General features: G+C 45.4%; 1 protein-coding gene across 1 annotated transcript in view; it reads right to left on the minus strand.

Annotated features, from left to right (window-relative positions):
• Positions 1 to 845: 845 nt before the first annotated feature.
• The window catches only part of TRIM50 (tripartite motif containing 50), a 159294-nt gene continuing 142103 nt past the window's right edge, over positions 846 to 18036 (minus strand). Inside the window, exon 7 of the mRNA XM_069226775.1 lies at positions 846 to 1953. Coding sequence (XP_069082876.1) covers positions 1406 to 1953 — 548 coding nt within the window. The 3' untranslated portion in view covers positions 846 to 1405. The remainder of the gene's footprint in view (positions 1954 to 18036) is intronic.

Below are 18036 nucleotides of genomic sequence, written 5' to 3' on the forward strand. Positions count from 1 at the left end.
GCTGGAATACCCATCAGCTAAAAAGGCAACACAATCATCCTGGTTTAAAGCAGACGGTAATTGTGAGGAAAATGGTCCCTGGAATCGTGACTCACTATGCAGACAATGATTTGTATGTGATTCCCTAATTTGTAGACGAAATAGACGAAAACTCAGCACGTAAATCTGCCTAACTCGTAATTGGGACGAAAATGTATATTCAATGATGTACTGGTTTCGTAAATGTCACCCTCGACTAGGAAACATCACTTTTCTTATGGTTGGGAGAAGCGGTGGTATATTGCAGCTTTTCAAAGGAATTCAGGACCTGGTCAGGAAATCAGACAGATCATATGTTCTGATTAAAATAAATGGGAAACACGTGTTTATTTTATTTTGATGAAATCCGGATTTTCAACTGGTTTAACGTCTGTGTTGAACATCACTAGTGATCTAATAAAAACATAAACTCTTATTCAAACCTTCTGCAGCCTAACCAGGAATTGTAATTCTATTCCAAACACCATTCTCTCTTCTGACATTCTGGGAAGTTATGGAGATCCACTCTCAAAATAACATCTTGCACTATTTCTCTAATTGTTCTCTTAATGTCATCTTATAATTGCTCAGCTTTTGTTCTTGAAGTTTATTGTACAGTGCTCCATCGCCCTTGGGGCCAGAGACGTGCTCTACCCACTTGTACATACATAGAGACAAACATTCTAAGTTTGCGCCGTTTTGCGTCAAAAAGCGGCGCAAATGCGGCGCTAAAAAAAGTATAAATACGCGCAGTGATTTACTGTGGGACAAACGCTGACACCAATCACTTTTGGTTGAAATTCATCATTAGACAAGATAGACAGGCATCACTTTGGTAAATAATCTTTATTTTTAAATGCTGTTTTGAGTGTTATCATTAGGATTATGAAGACAGAAATCTCTTGAATACCTTCTGTATATTCCCTGTGAAGAGAGAGTGCCCCCTCCTCTTGTCTTTCAAACTGTGAGCGGATTTTTCCCAAGGAGGCCTGTGTGCTGTCACCGATTTTTATTAAAAATAAATGGGACCCATATTGTATTGGGATTTGAAATAAGTCATCTTTGAACCTACGTTTATTCTGGTCTTCAAGGGGAGCTACGACAGCACCTCTGGTCTGCACCTCTGGTGCCACTGCTATTTCGTGAGACCTCTGTTGACAAGAGATTTTGATTGAAGACAGGCAGAGTGCATTATACAGCAATTGTCATTCCTGTCTATTACTGTCCTTAAGTGATCCGCTGCTGGAGTGACCGCATGCCAGAGGCTGCTCACTGAGAGCAGAAATGTATGTGCATTTCTTACGAGCAGAGTTAAATCCAGGCTTGTATTCAGTGCAGTACACAGTGTCAGGGGCGTGTTAATCTTCCTAAAGGCATGGCTTGCTCCTCATGCAGAGGGCAGGATGAGAGGAAGAGTGTTTGTGCCCCGCTCTTGCCAGCAGGCATCTAGGAGAGGGAACAACTTGCCTTGGAACTCTGCCTGGAAGGTGTAGATGTGTACAAGCTCATGGGGACTGTCAGCAGTGTAGAAGGACAGCTCTCCCTTCTCATAATCGAGGAAGATTCCCACGCGCTGTGGCCGCATTGTCACGGGTAGCGTGACACGGGGATTGGTGAAGGCCTCATAAATCTTGCCTTCCTTTAGGCCAATGACCCAGATGCCGTTCTCAGGGGACTTGGCAAGCTTGCCTTTGCGGCTAGTGGTGCCCTTCATGATGCCCAGACGCCACTTCTGCTTGGCGCCCACAATGACTTCCCAGTAGTGCTTGCCTGTGGAGAAACCTTTATTGGCCAAGACGCAGTTGCTGTAGTCAAAGCGCTCAGGGTTGCTGTCCCGTCGGTTGTATAGAAGTCTACACTGCACCACAGTATCCCCCTTGGATAGGTCAAGAACTGGATGGGCCGTCATAGGGTCCAGCTTAAGCACTTCTGGGGCTGCGAAAATAAGAAGAAATGAGTATCATTAAAAGCTACACATTTGGGGTCAAATCATACATACACATGCTATGTTGTTGAACATATCTAATAAGTATGGCTAAGACTCACAATACCTATTTGTACATTATTTTATATAAATTATGACTTAGTGACTTAATTTCCTGATAGAAGCATACATTTCTCTTCCACACATTTGGAATGGCTTGCACCACTGGGACCCTACGAAAAGTTCAGTGGGTATCATGGCATGAAGTTCTCAAACCCAACATTTCACATACCAAGATGTTGTTAAGTCTAGAATCCCTTGGTAGCTATGCACGTATGGTTGCAGTTAATCTGTGCTATGATTTATACCTGCAAAAACATAAAGACCAGGGACGAGTGACTGAATGCGTTATACTCATCCATCTAATGCTTCCTGTTAGTTGGGCTGTGGATAACTCTCCTAGGAAGTGCTCTCCTCTAGGGATACATCCAGTAATCCCCTTCGCAGGTCAGCAAACAAGCTGCTTCTTTCCAGATCCTTTGAAGCAGCACTCCGCTCTGGATGCATGGGTTCATGTTTTTTCTCAATCTGGCCAGGGAGCTGGCTGTCAAGGACACCAACCTTGGTGTGTGCGTGCATGTGGGTGCGTGGAATGCATGTGTGCATGCATGATTGTGAGTATGCGTGTATGGTGTGTTTTGTGAATGCGTGTATGTATGTATGTAAGTGTGTGTGGATTTATGTGTTAATGTATGTATGCATGCATGGGTGAATGTGGGTATAAGTGTGTGTATGCATGTGTATGATGGTGCGTGTATGTCGTGGGGGGTCTGGAGTGGGAGGTGGGAGGACTCTGGGGAGAGGGATGGTGGCGGGGAAGACCCCTATCAGTGACAAGGAAGGGATTCCCTGTCACTGATAGTGCCTACCGCCATTGTTTTCGTGGCGGTAAGGGAGCCACGAAAACCATGGCGGTAGGTGGAGTCATAATCCCGCTGGTGGGACAGTGACGGCCGCCTGGCTGGAGACTGAAGTCTCCAGCCCGGCGGCTGTTACCGCCCTCGCAGACGGAGTGGTACATTGGCGGGTTTGGCTTGAGCCAAACCGCCAATGTCATATTTTGGGGAAGAGTACCGCCAGCCTGTTGGCAGTACTCTTCTCCAAAATACCGCCGTCCGCCAGGGTCATAATGAGGGCCTAAATGTAGTATAGCGTTTAGAAACACAATAGTGCCAACGGGGGCTATCACAATGTCTTGACGAAGTCATTTCCAACAGTTCGACACCACTCGCGAGGAAGTGTTGGCCGGTCAGGGAGTTGACGGACCCTGGGTACAGTACCTTGGAAGATGATGAGGTAGCAAAGACGTTACACAGAATCAGGGAGGTGAAGAGTCGCTGGAGTGGGTGCGGTGTCAGGCTTCCAGGGCTTTCTAACCTCTGTTGTTACTCAGAGTGGGAGGTAGTAACCCCAGGTGGCTGTCACCATTGTCAACTCTCCCTCCCACCAGCTCAGAAGTGATATCCTGAGATTGGTACTCCAGCCCAAGGTCTGTACCCTTAGACTGGACAGGAGTCAGGGGTGAGTCCGTCCACCCGTGGCTCCCCTTCTCAGGGCTCTGTACCCTCTCTTTGGGAGTGATATCCCCAGAATACAGAACTGTCAGGGCTCTTGTGGCAGCCGTCCTGCACAATTCTCCCACAAATTCAGGGGAGCTATCCTGCAACTGGTCCTGCAGCTGTATCCTTGGTCTGAGAATGTGCCTGGCAAGCTAGGACAACCTGGGGAGTACAACCACCCCCTCACAAGGGAAACATATTCCTCATGTGTTGTGTGAGAGTCTACCTTGCGCAGATTTCCCAACACCTGTGCATCTGACAGAGTATCAAGCCCACCTAAGCCAAAAGTGGTGTCACACAGGTTATTCCTGGGGTGTTCAGACCTCACAGCAGGCAACCCCTGACCCACTGGTTCTTCCTCTGGGGACTGCCTCCCCCTCTCAACCCTCCATCTGGACTTCTGCACCCTCCTCTCCGGAGTGGTGCTGCCACATACCAGAACTGGTGGGACGCTTCTGACAGCCGCCCCCCAAGTTCTCCTGACACTATGGGACTCCCGTCAGAGGATGGTCTCCTGGTACCGACCAGGTCCCCACCCACGTCTGTGCGCCCTCTGTGAGCAATCCAAGCACTGGGGCTGGAGATAGGTCACCCGGGACTTCTGCCCACTCCCACTCTATCCCCCTCACTATGTGGAGGACATGAGACACTTCCCTAATGATTACTCTCCAGTGTCTCTTCAGACCCTCTGACACACACCCAGAGGTATGTCTCTAGTGCAAGCTCCCTGGGGTCAGAGAACTCACACTCCACCAGGTGTTGGCGTGGCTCTGAAAAACTGTGACTGAACATATGCTTTCCAGCCATCAGATTGTACAGTCCCTCATGTGTTACCCATACTGCCCTTCACCCAACCATCCAGTGCCTTGAAAAAGTACCCGCATCATCCCACATCTGGTGAGACAGTATCTGACTGCCCTTCAAACTCAACCTACCTTCTTCTGGGGTGACTCCATACTGCCTAACCAGGGCTTTCTCCATGGGGGTACACCTCTCCCTGTCACTCCCTTCTAGAGCCAGTAGAGTGTCCCTCCCACCACCAGGAATGTGACTCCCCGTGCCAGTTACCCAATCCACCTCAGGGACCCTGCACATCTCTGGAGCTCCCCCATATGCCTGAGCCCACTGGTGTATGTCACCCCCTCCTTAGAAACCATATTTCTTGGTGTGTGAACCTTTTCTTTAGTACTGGACACGGTACTTCCGCTTCCACAATCAGAGCTGAACTCCCCCATCCTGGCTTTCAGATCCAGTTCCTTCAGACTCAGCTCAAGAGCTAAAAGTATTTCTTTTTCCTGGGCTAAGGCTTATTTCTATCAGTATAATTGACAGGAAGTCGGTTTTCCCTGTCAGGGGTTATGTAACATGGCATAGAAGGAGGGAGGGCTTCCCTACCTGGATACTACATAAACTGCCTACAGCATTCTTGTGGGAATGAATGGATGTCCATGTAGCTCACACGTGTCATTTCCCCCCGCCCCCACCCTACACTTCTATTCATATGAGCCTGGCTGACTTCAAAGGGTTTAGGAATGTTGATTGATTTTGTAACTCATCATTTTGTCAACCATATACTTGCAGGAGTTCCAAATTAATTCCCATTTGCATGGAGAAAAGTATTACATATGTACACCACTCATTTTACTTGTCCTATCTATGTCCCTTATGGATACAGCAAAGAATCCCATTGAAAGAAACCAGCAGACCTCTTAAAGCAGGACTGGCTGGTAGGCACATCCCCACTGGCAGCAACATGCAAAAAGTCCTCCTTATACTATAATCCATTGCTGCCGCTCTGCCAGTTCTTCTCAGCTCATTGTAATGAAGGTGTCACTCTCAGAAAAGATCTGTACGCCACTTGTGTCCCTCCATACTGCCGAGCCTTGTAACTGGTCCCCTGCGATTATGCAAAAGAACCTCAGTGCTCATGCATGATTCTAATGTGTACAGGGTGAAAATTCAAATCTACAGTCAAGTTTCAGGGGACACTCGGTGAAGGGTGTGTGCTCTACCAAGTCCTGCAGAGAATAGTTGCAGTTGCTAACTCTCCACGCTGCCTAGAAAGTAATATTGCAAATAAATGTATATTCTAAAAAAGCTAAAGTCAAAGTAACAGACTCTTAGCAATACTAGACTTGAAATCAGTCATCAATCAGTGAAAGGTTTCTCCTAGCTTTAGGAAGTGTCCTCAGCAGTAGCAGTGTCCACGGGCCATGGACACACACACGAAGTGTATGCTCATTCACATCATTTGAAACATTAATGCGCGCTCACACAAGCGCACAATATTTTAACAAGAGGGCACGTGCCACCCTGTCAGTTCCCCTGGCTCTGCATCATCTGGGACCGTCTAGGAAGGCAGTGCTAGGCCTCAGAGTTCAGAAGGCGAGTAGTTACTAGATACAATTTTCTGCCTTCTGACTCCTGACAGAGTGGGCTGGTCACACACAGGAGAGAGGCCATGGGCATGAGCGCCATCACTGAGTGGGATGGAGGCACCAGGGCCGGCTTTAGTGATGGTGGCACCCAGTGCGACAACCATTTTGGGAACCTCCCACCCCCCTATGACTTCCTCCTTGAACTTCCTCACAACCACCCGGGAAAAGTGCACCTCGTCTTTCCATTGCCTCTCCTCCCTCACTTCCATTTTATTTGTTTTAAAGCACTGATAGAGGCTGGGTTTATTAATCCACTCAGTTATCCACATAAACTACAGATCTGTACTCTGCAGTAGTCATATTAGCCCTCTGCGCTACTTTTTTGGCAACTCAAAACTGACAGAACTTCAATTTCTCTCGCTCTCTATTAGCAGTATTAATCACAAGAGTTATTTTGACATTTTTATTGCTGATAGAAAACTGTGCGCACAAGGAACTCTGCAGTAGTTGCCCTTGGAAGTTTTTGCTAAACACAGCGTCCCTTCTGAGTGAAATGCTAAGAATAAAAAGCGGAACGCCTGCTCTATTGTTCTAGTGTTACTGGAAATTATGTCCTGGGTGTACAAGTGCCACATAGGTACAAAGACGAGGGGAAATACCTCGAGTAATGCGCAAGCTCACTCGCATCAGATGCCCGGGGCTGGGTGGTGGTCGATCTAGGCTGTACTACAATGTACTTGTCAAAGTGGTCCCTAAGCACTACTCAGGCGGAGCTGGAAATAGTCACATGGAGCGCTTTAGAACAGTGGTTCCCAACCTGTTGTCCTGGGACCACTGGGGGTCCGTAAAGCCGCCTCAGGGGGTCAGCGTCTGCTTAGAAAAAATATTAAAATAAACAGATTTGGTCCCTAGCTTTCAATAATGACTCAGTGAGGGGTCCTCGGATTCCATTAATGATTCAGTGGGGGTCCCCAGGTTTCAGTAATGATAAAGTGGGGGTCCACAGAAGTGAAAAGGTTGGGAACCACTGCCTTAGAACATTCCCCATGACATGCATGTGTTGAATGGCAGTCCAACTGGGATGGTAAAGGGGCTGAAGTACAAACCATACAGCCAATGCAGCTCTATTTGATTTAAAGTGTGGTACCAGACATGTGCATCTGGAAATGTTGCACAGAAGGCCTGTGGCTGTTCAGCACGTTATGCACTCTGGTCAGACAACTCCCGATTCTACTTCTCAGTTACCACGTGAAGCTAGGACAATAAATCCAGGGTCTGCTCATCTTGCCCAATGCATGCAGCCAAGGCACCCACCCCAGTATGCATACAGGACACCTGCCACCTGCCCAATGTCATCATACAATGCCACCTCCACTCACCAATGACACTGGGCTCCTGGCCCACAAAGACAGCCCAGGGGACGTGCTTCTCGGCCCCTGTCTCTCTGAAGAAGGCATTGGAGGAGTCGTTGCCGCCCCGATGGTCTTGTCACTGGGCATCTGTCTGTCCGGCTCGATGCCATGCTCCACGCAGTACAGCTTCCAGCAGTGATTGCCTATTTAACCCCAGCCTGGTCAATGTGCACTCATTCCATTCTAATTGCTCTAGATTCTTAATGCACGTAGGACCACAGATCTTTTTAGACCTGTAGCAGCCAATCCAGTCACTGCTTTCATACTGCTTATAACAGTAAACAACATGAAAGCAGCAATATGATTGGCAGGATCAGGTGAACCAGTGCTCCAGTGGAGACCTGGGGGCTGCGGTATTCCTTCCCTCAGCTGCCTGACAGAGCGAATTGTTGAGGCCTGAAGTGCGCATGTCAGCCTGGTTGTGAGCAACAAACTGCCCAGCTTGACATTTTTAGTTCACTTAAGTAGTACGGCCACCTCATCCTGCCAATCGACTTGATTGGCCACGCACTTCCCGACACCAGGACAGCATGTTGCGTCCCTGTAACATTGCGAAGGTACATGAATGCATACGGGGCAAACCAAAATTAAATGTGAGGTAACATGTACCTTTTTCATACTGGCTTTTGCGGCCTGGGTGGTGATGACGCAGAAAAAAAGGTCCGACATATATTCATGTATACCGTGTAATCAATATATAATGAAGTGTGATTTTAATTAAAGAAATAATGTACGAGGGAAATTGTGCCCTCGGGGTAGTTTGCCATCATTATAAACGAACTCTATTAATCACGAAGTATTAAAATTGTACTAATCCGTCATAATCGCAAATGTATGCCATGATTTCTTGTTTGAAAACTGTTTTGCTTAGCTTAAATTTAGTACAGGCTTTGGCCTAGTTGCTTGGTTTCAAATTCTAACTGCGTGATTTTTTTCCTTGAACTAATGAAATATATATTCTTGCTTAAAGTTGTATTTTTCCAGTAGAAACTGGCTGGTACACTTATCTCCAAGGTTTTGTGCTAGGCCGGTTACATCCCCTTTGATACAAGGTCAGTCTCTGCAGGTGTGGACAATGAAGGTACAGATAGTAAAATAATTGGCAAACCATGATACAATTTGTGTTCCAAGGCTCCAAGGACAGTGTATGCATAAATGGGCGCTAGTAAAAGACAATTTTTGATTGGACAATTTGAAGCCAACCTATGAACCCTCCAATGGAAGACCCTACAGAATTTGGAATGTTTCTTACTTAAACCCACCGGACAAAGAGAAGTCAGCCATTTTCCTCGATGCCAGTTTGAAGCCTGACGCCAGACTCCATTTTGGACGACACCCTGATGCCCTCTTCTCTATCTGAGAGACAGAGACTTAAAGAATTCTCACCCTAGAGACTTTAACTTTGATTTGCCCCCGTCTTGCCCATGCAGTAACTTTGCCCTATTCTCCTTGCCGTTGCAAGGAAGCTTGCCCTTAACTTTGCCCCTTTGAAACTTGCCCCATGCTGATCAACCGGTACCTGAAGGACGAAGACTTTTCTTGAATGCTGATTGTATTTGGTAAATATGAAAGGATAAATGTATTATGCATTGTGTTTTTCCTTTTAGGTACCAACTGCTAATTTTGATAGAGTCCTAGCTAGAAGTTTTCCAAATTTGTGTTGACTAAATTCGTTTTGCATGAAGTCCCACATGCCAATGCTAATTAGAGGTTAGTCGAGGTATTCATTCAATGTATCATGAAGAATTGAAATCTTGTTATGCTGACCGAATGTATGCAATTAGTCAAATACAGTTAGTCACATTGGTGATTTGCATTGCTATAACAGAGTGTATCATCATTCAGATTTTGCGTAGATTGCGTTTCTTCCGCCGTTATGGACAGCTAGTAATGTTCATATACATATATCAATTGGTTTTGAGACATATATATATCGTGATAGCTTTGTTAATATAGGGAAATAAATTCACTAACTTTTAATAAACTGGTGTGGTTATTCATGACTGAAAGGTCATGGTGCGCCGTAATACCAACTGTTATTGATTTCTGATGTGTTATATTGATCTATTAATTGAGTACTGATTACCGATTACAACAGTTATTGATTATTGATCTGAGTGACTCGACTATTGAGGATGAGGAGAGCCCGACTCGGTTAAAAGATTCACCGACCTCCAACGTGTCCAGGTACAGGTAATTTACAAGGGCTGGACGCGTTATCAGTAGATGGTAGCAGAGATTGATGGTTTAGCCCTTTGGGACCCCATCCGAACAATAGACAGAGTCAGGTTAGAATTTTCTTTGATAAAACAAGTTGGAGAGATGATGATGCCCTAAGTCCCCGATGACTTTCCCGGGATCTCGGAGCTTGCGAATGAGGAACATGGAGGTATGAGAATGGTCTCAGCGTTTCTAGTGACGGTATGAGTGAAGTTAGGGTTTCGCGCTTGCACAGCTTATCGCCGCAGATTAATTGAGAAGTTTGTGAGGATTTAAGGGGTTAAAAGATATTAGAGGAGTGTTCCTCCAAAGGTGTGAGAGTAGGGAAGTCGTCGAACTTCATGTGTGTGTAGCGCTTTGAGCAGAAAAAAGAATTGTCCACGTGGTTGTTGATGTTGAGACGGGCCCTGCGAGGTCAAGAGACTCCGGAGTATGTTGAAAAGTGTATGTGACACTTGTTTGATGTTGTGATCTGGTCGGTTTAATAGGTTGATCGGGCGTGGTCAACAAGTTGGTATGAATGTTGCAGAGTGAAAGAAAACTTTGACTTTGAGATTTGACGAATTCTAAAGTGCACTAGAATAGTTCATTGATCAGTTGAGAGTAAAGTTTGCGGGTCAAATTTTGCTTGCGAAAGTGGGAAACCGAGAAAGATGGAATAACTGCCGAGGCTAGTGAAAAATCCCTAAGGTTTCTGAAGCGATCGAATTACCTTTCCTGTAGTAGACCGACAGATCTGTTTTATTCTTTTGGTTAAGTGCTCGCGTTATAGTGCAGAAATTAGTTTATGAGTGAAGCCGAATGAAAAGAGGACAAGCCGCGGGACTTTGTCAGCCGCAGTGTGTGTGAGTGTGACGTCACTAGGAGCCGCGCTGGGATAGGTCGGTTGGTGAGAAGGGTCGCGCACGGATTGGACGCAGTCCGTGAAGTGCAATTGGAAGGGAAAGGCAAGTGAAGAGTATTCCGGGAATTAAAGTCACTTATTGATTACATATTTTAGAAAAACAGAAGATGGAAAGATGAAATTTTTCAAAGCATTCAAGAGTGCCATGAGGGGAGACGTTTATATTAAAGCAAATGTAGGAGAAGAAACACCGCCTGAGGGTACACCAGCTTACATCGTCATTGAAGAAAAGGGTGTAGCGCCATGTCTATGGTTAAAACAATGATGCAAATTAACAGAGAAACATGGAAGTGTAGCGTTCCCTATCCACGGGTCGTTTAATTTAAGGGTTTTAGAAAATCTGAGATTTGCGCTATACGACATGAAAGTACCTCCAAGGCCAGCACAGTTTGAGGCATTAGCAATTTGGGAGCTAATAGCTAGAAACCAACAACAAAAGAAATTTGAGACAAGAATAAGAAAAGTAGAAAAGACATTAGCGGATGCTAGATGGGACAGCACACAAAAGGTTTGGAGGGAATTAAATTGTTTCCAGCGATTGCCGAGGAAGCGGAGACGGAAGGAAGGAAAGCCACCTGTAAGACAAACAAGACAAACAAGAGTCAGTCCAGAGAGGGAGAGAGCAATAGAAACTCGAAAAGGGGAGACGAGTCAGATGATGAGGAGTTCATTATACAATTGCTGAATGATCGCCCACCACCATACGTGGAAAGCGAAAAAGGCTCAAGCATTAGTACTGCCCCTCCTGAACCAATATCTCAGAGGCCGAGCAGCTCTGACATGCCTTTCTCACCACGAATACCACGGATTCAGAGAATGTACCCAGACGTGCCAACATTGAAACCTGCTGATAACTATCAGCCACAGGTTCAAAGGCACTGTTGCGATGAGCATAATGTGGGAATGATTTCCGATTCAATGGCGCAGGGAAGACAAAACTATCAGAGACCGACATTGATTCAAGCTGAATCAACACAGTTCTCGATGCCCCAAAAGCAGACACAAGAAGTGCGAGTAGTAGAAAGCCAGTTAGGTATGCCAGCAATGATGAACCACAATGTGGGGATTAACATGCCACAGAATTCGGGGAACAGACAGAATCCAGATGCAATATCCCTACCTATCACTGTAGGTCCACCAGTACCACTGTACATACAGGCAAATTCAAGCACCAGCGACCAAGGGTTAATGATACAAAATGGGACAGGGAGAAGATGTATAGAAACCACTCCAGAGACAACTCCGATAGCGGCACTGCCAAATGGATCTGGGTCCTTGTCGGAATTTAGTCCGATTCCAATTTGCGCTCCGTCAACCGTGGTAAGGTCACATCCACCACTATTAGTACCGTTAACCTCACAGACTGAAACATTACAGAAACCGTCAATGGCAGTTGACGTAACTGCTACATTGATGGGACTGAACGCGCAACAGTTAACACAATGGTTCAACAGCCTGAACTCCCCGCAGAGTACATCAAGCGGGAAGGGAGAAGAATACCTGAATAAAATAAGGTTGGGCATGGAGGCAGATGAACTGGTAGAGGGAACAATGGGTTTGAACAGATTAGAATCATACACAGAGGAAGAACTAAGATACATGTGCCCTAGGATTACAAGAGAAGTGAGCAACATACATAAGAAGTTACAAGAAGTTGCAGACAGAAATGAGATCGATATAGGTAAGACTAAACACCTGAGCAGAAGTTACAGGTTAGATTTTGAGACAAAAGATTTTGAACACATGAGATCCGCAGGGATGAAAACACACCTTAAAGAGATACTGCAGAGTGCACAGGTCTGGAGATGTTTAGACAAGTGGGAAAGCAGGTGGGTTAAGAAAAAGGACAAAAAAAAAAAGAAAATACTTCAGAACGAAGTGAGAAAAAACAACAGGATGACGATCTGATAACCATGTTACCAATGAGGGAGACAGCAGGGGGAAAACTTGTGCATGTACCATGGCACAGGTGCGATATTCAATCCTTTACGGATGACTTTCCCAAATTAAGAGAGAAGCAGATTGAATGGTATCAACAAACGGATAGATTTGTGAAACTCGCGAAGTGTCTCTGGGAAGACCTGAATACCTTATTTGAAATCGTGGTTCCGGCTGATTTGTGGGAAGATTGTAAAAGGGCTGTAGGTTGGCCGACGAGTGAACCGGAGAGAGATAGGGACACAGATGCGCCATCACCTACGGTAATGAGTTTGTACCACAAGGTGATCGAGCACTTGAAAACCAAGGTTGCGTCGAAAAATGTGGATTGGCAAAGGATTGACAGGACCGCTCAAGAGGTTAAAGAATCTATACACGCGTATTATGAGAGGTTGTTGAAAGCGTTTAAAAATTACAGTGGCACGGAAACGATTGAGCCAAAAGACATGCTCCATTTTGTGTTCAGGTTTGTGGAAGGGCTGAGACCCGAAATTAGCCAGATGATTAAATCGCACTTGATTTGTTGGCAGTCAAAGTCGATCGATGAAGTGTTGAATTATGCAAAATACTGCAGTGATGAGATTGAGACGAAGCAGAAAAGATTGAAAGAAAAGGTGATGGTGATGCATCTCAGAGCAGCTCAGACAGGTTTACAAGGTTTGCAAGGTTTTCAACAACAGATGCTGCAGCAGCAGCAACAGGGAAATGCTATGTTTCAGCCGCAGATGAGAGGCAGAGGCCGAGGAGGGTTTGTGAATAATGGTCCTGATTTGAATACCGTTATGACTCCAAATGGTATACAGGCAATGAAGAAGGTGATGCCATGTCACACGTGCGGAATGGTCGGGCATTGGAAACGGGAGTGCCCAATGATGGTGCAGGAAGATGTAGGTCAGCAAAACAATGATGTCAATGCATTTCAGACTATGAGAGGACCGAAACTGAGAAGTCCGAACCCAAATTTTCAAAACAATATGAACCAGATGCAGGGTTTATAACCCATGCAACCGCAACAAGTGCAAATGCCTCGTGTGCAAATGACCCAATTGCAGCCAATGCAACAGCAGTTTCCTATGGTACCTAATCAGCAAATGCAAATACCCTTAGCACCAATGAATCAGCAGCAAGCAATGCTTCCTCAACAGGTCACGGGTCAGGGAATGAGTCAAAATGACACAGTACACCAATTCCCACTACACAGCGAGAATGGAATAAACGATGCATGGGAGAATGAAAGTTCAGATGAGGAGGGAAATTGTGTGCTTGCAGCATCTTTGGAAGTTGATCAAAAGGGTCCGTATGTGGAGGGAAGAGTTATGGGTCATCGCGTTTCATTTTTGGTTGACACAGGAGCTACACGTTCCACTGTAAGAAGCATTGAAGTACCAAATTTGCCACTTTCAGGGAGAACAGTTCAAGTAGTGGGAGTAGCAAATAGATACCTGACGAACCCAATCACAGATCCAGTACAAGTCAGAATTGGTAACTATCAAGGGACACATAATTTTGTGGTATGTGACTCAAGCCCGATATCACTGTTAGGGAGAGACCTATTGTGTAAATTGGGATGTTCGATTATGTGTTCAAATGATGGAATTAAAATTCAGACGAGCAGTGATGGGGAAGAAGAGGACAGTGTAGAAGGGGACGAAGTAGAAACTGTTGATGAAGAATATCCCCTGATTACACTTTACCCAATGATTACTGAAGAAGATATTCCTGCTGAGTTACAAGAAACAGTCGGAAAAGAAGTGTGGGATATGACAGGAAAAGAGGTGGGATTGGTGAAAGGAGTGGAACCAGTGAAAGTGACTGTAAAACCCAATGTAACCTTTCCCCAGACCCCACAGTACCATATGGCACAAGACACCCTCATGAAAGTCGCCCAACTCATTGACGAGTTTGTAAAACAGGGAGTACTGAAAGAAGTGTTAAGCAGTCCATGTAATTCACCAATCATGGGACTAATAAAGCCAAGTGGAAAGGTCCGAATTGTGCAGCACTTGAGGAAAATAAATGACATAATAATTAAATGCTGCCCTGTAGTACAAAATCCAGCTGTGATAATGTTTCAAGTCCCTTGCGATGCCGAGTGGTTCTCAGTCATCGACTTGTCACAAGCATTCTTTTCGGTGCCTCTTCACAAGGACAGCCAATTTCTCTTTTGTTTCAAATTCTTAGACAGAGTCTACAGTTGGTGTCGAATTCCTCAAGGGTTTTCGGAGTCACCGTCAATTTTCAATCAGATTCTAAAGAAAGATTTGGAAGCGTTGGAATTGCCATTCGAGTCAACCCTAGTACAGTACATTGACGACTTACTGATTGCATCCAAGACAGAAAGTGACTGCACAGCCGACACCATTGCCCTATTGAACCATTTGGGAAGGAATGGACACAAGGTGTCTCCTTCAAAATTACAGTTCTGTCAGAAGAAAGTGAAATATTTGGGTCACCAAATAGAGAAAGGGTTACGAAAAATTATGAAGGAAAGAATAACAAGTATACTTCAAATGAGTCCTCCAAAGACGAGGAGGGAGGTGAGGAAGTTTTTGGGAATGGTGAGTTACTGTCGCCAATGGATTCCCAACTTCTCAACCCTAGCAAAACCTTTACTGAAACTGACCCAGAAGGATGCATTGGATGAAATTGAACTGAAAGGAGAAGAGATGGATGCTTTTATTGAATTGAAAGAATGCATGTGCAGGGCTCCAGCTTTAGGTATGCCTGACTACACAAAGCCTTTCACATTGTTTTGTCATGAACGTGATGCATGTTCCTTGTCTGTCTTGACCCAAGCCCATGGTGGCGTAAACAGACCAGTAGCGTATTTTTCAGCTACTTTGGATCCGGTCGCAGCAGCACTGCCAGGGTGCTTGCGCGCCGTAGCCGCAGTTGGTATCAGCCTCACTCAGAGTGAAGGAATAGTGATGGGACACCCTTTAACAGTCATGGTCCCTCACTCAGTTGAGATACTTTTGACACGTTCCCGAACACAGCACATGACTGGTGCTAGACTTACAAGGTACGAAACAATAATTCTGGGATCACCTAATGTGCAGCTGAAAAGGTGCACTACGTTGAATCCAGCAACCTTGTTTCCCAGTGAAAATGCTGAAATTGAGAACGCTGAAGACATCGAGCACGACTGTCTTCAGGTGACTGAATTTTGCACCAAACCAAGACCTGATATCAAAGATACCCGATTGGAAGAAAATGATCAAATTATTTTTGTCAATGGTTCATGTTTAAGAGATGCACTGGGTGTATTGAAAGCAGGGTACGCTGTATGCACAGTAACAGGTGTTTTGGAAGCATCTTGGCTTCAAGGAGTTTACTCTGCACAAGTAGCAGAATTGGTAGCCCTTACTAGAGCTTGCCAACTCTCTGCATTGATGAAAGTTACCATTTACACTGACAGCCAGTACGGGTTTGGAATAGTGCATGATTTCGGACAATTGTGGTCACAGAGAGGTTTCATGACCTCTTCAGGGTCGCCAGTGAAAAATGGTGAAAGAATAAAAGAATTGTTACATGCCATCCAACTACCAGGAGAAGTAGCAGTGGTAAAATGCAGTGCACACTCGAAGGGACAAGATTATGTTTCTCTGGGAAATGGATATGCGGATCAAGTCGCAAGGTTTTGCGCATTGAACTGTATATTGCTTAGGGATGAATGGAATTTGATAAGTGAACCAGAACTCGAACCAAGCGAAATATTTGCTCTAAAGGTGATAGATACGATGGACGAATTGAAATCCTTACAGAATGATGTCAGTGAGGATGAGAAACTCTCGTGGACCAAATCACAATGTGTAAAGAGACTAGATGAATTATGGGTTTCAAGTGAAGGGAAATTCGTTCTTCCAAATAGCCTTTTGACACAGATAGCCAGATTTTACCATGGACAAGCTCATCTTGGGAGGGATGCCATGATTAGGTTGTTTAAAACTGATTGGTTTAACCCCAAATTCCGTCAAGTTGCTGAAGCAGTTTGCCACCGTTGCGTCATTTGCCAACAGATAAACGCGGGGAAGGGAACCGTAGTAAATTTGAGCCACATTGGAAGGGCAGGGGGTCCCTTCAGCAGGATGCAAATGGACTTCATTGAGATGCCTGTGCATGGAGGCTTGAAGTATGTGTTGGTGGTTGTGTGCATTTTTAGTCACTGGATTGAAGCATACCCTACACGCAGAAATGACAGTCTCACACTTGCAAAACTACTCTTGAGAGAGTTAATACCACGTTTCGGATTCCCGATCTCTTTAGAATCAGATAGGGGAAGTCACTTCAATAATGAAGTAATAAAATTGCTTTGTGCAGCACTGAACATTGAGCAAAAGCTGCATTGTAGCTACCGCCCTGAAGCATCCGGTTTAGTGGAGCAAATGAATGGCACATTGAAATCAAGAATGGCGAAAATATGCACATCAACAAACTTGAAATGGCCTGACGAATTGCCTTTGGTATTAATGTCAATGAGAAACACCCCTGACAGAAAGACTGGACTGTCCCCACACGAGATTCTCATGGGCAGAGCTATGAGACTTCCAGCAGTTCCTGCAAATGCGCTTTTGAATATTACAGATGATATGGTGTTAGACTACTGCAAAGGTCTAGCTGATGTGGTTCGATCTTTCTCTCACCAGGTGGAAGCAACCACCTTGCCACCGATCCAAGGTCCAGGACACGCCCTGAAAGCAGGTGACTGGGTCGTGATAAAGAAGCACGTGAGGAAGTCGTGTTTGGAACCCCGTTGGAAAGGACCTTTCCAAGTGATTTTGACGACTACCACCGCTGTGAAGTGTGCGGGAGTTCCCAACTGGATTCACGCCAGTCACACAAAGAGGGTGTTGTGTCCCACAGATGAGGAAGTTGAAGCGCTGAAGTTACCAGTACCTGATAACAAAGTACCGAGCGCTGAGGCAGAGCAAAACAGAACTAGAAGCGAACAGGCAGAAATAGAGGAGGGAGAAATATTCTCTGAGGACGAAGCAACTGATTCACTTGGGGAAGACCAAGGAGGAGCCTCAGACAGCGACGAAGCAGCTGAAGGTAACAAAGAGCCTGAAGCAGCTGAAAGTGACAAAGAGCCTGAAGAAAGTAACGGTGACAAAGGGCTCGAAAGAGGTGAAGAAGCAGGAGAGCCTGATCAGAGGAGGGCTTTCCCAGAAGCAGACGATACAGAAAAAGAAAAGGAAAACCTGATTGACTCCCCAGAAGGAGGGGACAAGGCAGAACAGAACGGAACTGCTCAAACTCCTTCAGAAGAGATTGCAGGTCCATCAAGTGGACACAGTGCAAAAAGAAGACCAAGCATATCGCCAGTAAAACTAAGAACTAGAGAAACGTTGAACGACAGTGAAGGGCCAAGAGTGAAAGAGAAGAGAAAGGAAGTGTCTGTTGTAGTACCAACACCAAGTGAAGAAAAGGACTTGGCCAAAGAGGAAAGTACCAGTGAGAAAGAATCAAAGAGAGATGCAAAATTGAAAAGAAAAAGGATACCAAGCAGGAGGTATTCCGGTCCGGAGTGGGCGTACGTAGCCAATAACGATTGGTCAGACGAATTCGTATCCCTCAGTCTTGAGAACGAAGAGGCAGAACTTCATTTTGGAAATAAAAACTT

This window comes from Pleurodeles waltl, chromosome 3_2 (assembly GCF_031143425.1).
Source record: "Pleurodeles waltl isolate 20211129_DDA chromosome 3_2, aPleWal1.hap1.20221129, whole genome shotgun sequence".
NCBI lineage: Eukaryota > Metazoa > Chordata > Amphibia > Caudata > Salamandridae > Pleurodeles > Pleurodeles waltl.